The sequence below is a fragment of the Nanorana parkeri genome, unplaced genomic scaffold, assembly GCF_000935625.1.
Source record: "Nanorana parkeri isolate BGI_ZX_2015 unplaced genomic scaffold, ASM93562v1 scaffold6006, whole genome shotgun sequence".
Classification (NCBI taxonomy): Eukaryota; Metazoa; Chordata; class Amphibia; order Anura; family Dicroglossidae; genus Nanorana; species Nanorana parkeri.
Window position 1 is genome coordinate 2304 of NW_017312251.1, and position 609 is coordinate 2912.

At 56.0% G+C, this 609-nt stretch overlaps 1 protein-coding gene across 1 annotated transcript in view; it reads left to right on the plus strand.

The window, feature by feature from the left end:
* LOC108804183 (ras GTPase-activating-like protein IQGAP3) overlaps nt 1-563 on the plus strand; it is a gene marked incomplete at its 3' end in the record, with an annotated part of 2384 nt that extends 1821 nt beyond the window's left edge. Inside the window, exons 2-3 of the mRNA XM_018575939.1 lie at nt 75-217; nt 367-563. Coding sequence (XP_018431441.1) covers nt 75-217; nt 367-563 — 340 coding nt within the window. The remainder of the gene's footprint in view (nt 1-74; nt 218-366) is intronic.
* Nucleotides 564-609: the final 46 nt, after the last annotated feature.

Here is a 609-nt window from a genome sequence, read left to right on the forward strand (position 1 = left end):
CTTCCAGTTCCAGTGACCTCCTCCATTTTGTTTCCTCATGACTGCCCCCTGGTGTGTGTCCATGTGACCTGCAGGCGACGCGAAGAACTACTGGGTGAGGCACAGGGTGAAGGAGAGGGGAGATTACTACTTCCACCTGCGCACCTTCGAGGGCACGTGGGATCCGCCGCCAGACTTCCGCCCCAACACCACCCACCTGTCCCGCGAGGAGATCCAGGTGAGGACCCTTTAAAGGAGCACTCCGCATAGACCCGTACAGACTCCATTGCTTCACATTGTACATAATGTTTTCCTCCATTTGTGGACATCCTTGACCCAGAATGCACCGGGGGCTTTTCATCAAAAATGTAATTCTGTATTTTCCAGTCTGCGATCACCCGCGTGACCAGCGGCTTCCAGCGGGAGAAGCAATGGGAGGCCAGTACGGACATCTTGGTGAGGCTGCAAGCCCGCATGAGGGGCTACCTGGTCCGCAAGGCCTTCTCCGAGCGGATGAACCTGCTGCACAAACAAGTGCCGGCCGTCACCCTCATACAGGTACACAAAATGGCCGCCCTAAGCTTGTACTACTTGTCTGCTGCAGGCAGGAGGAAGCATTTCCTCAGTCTC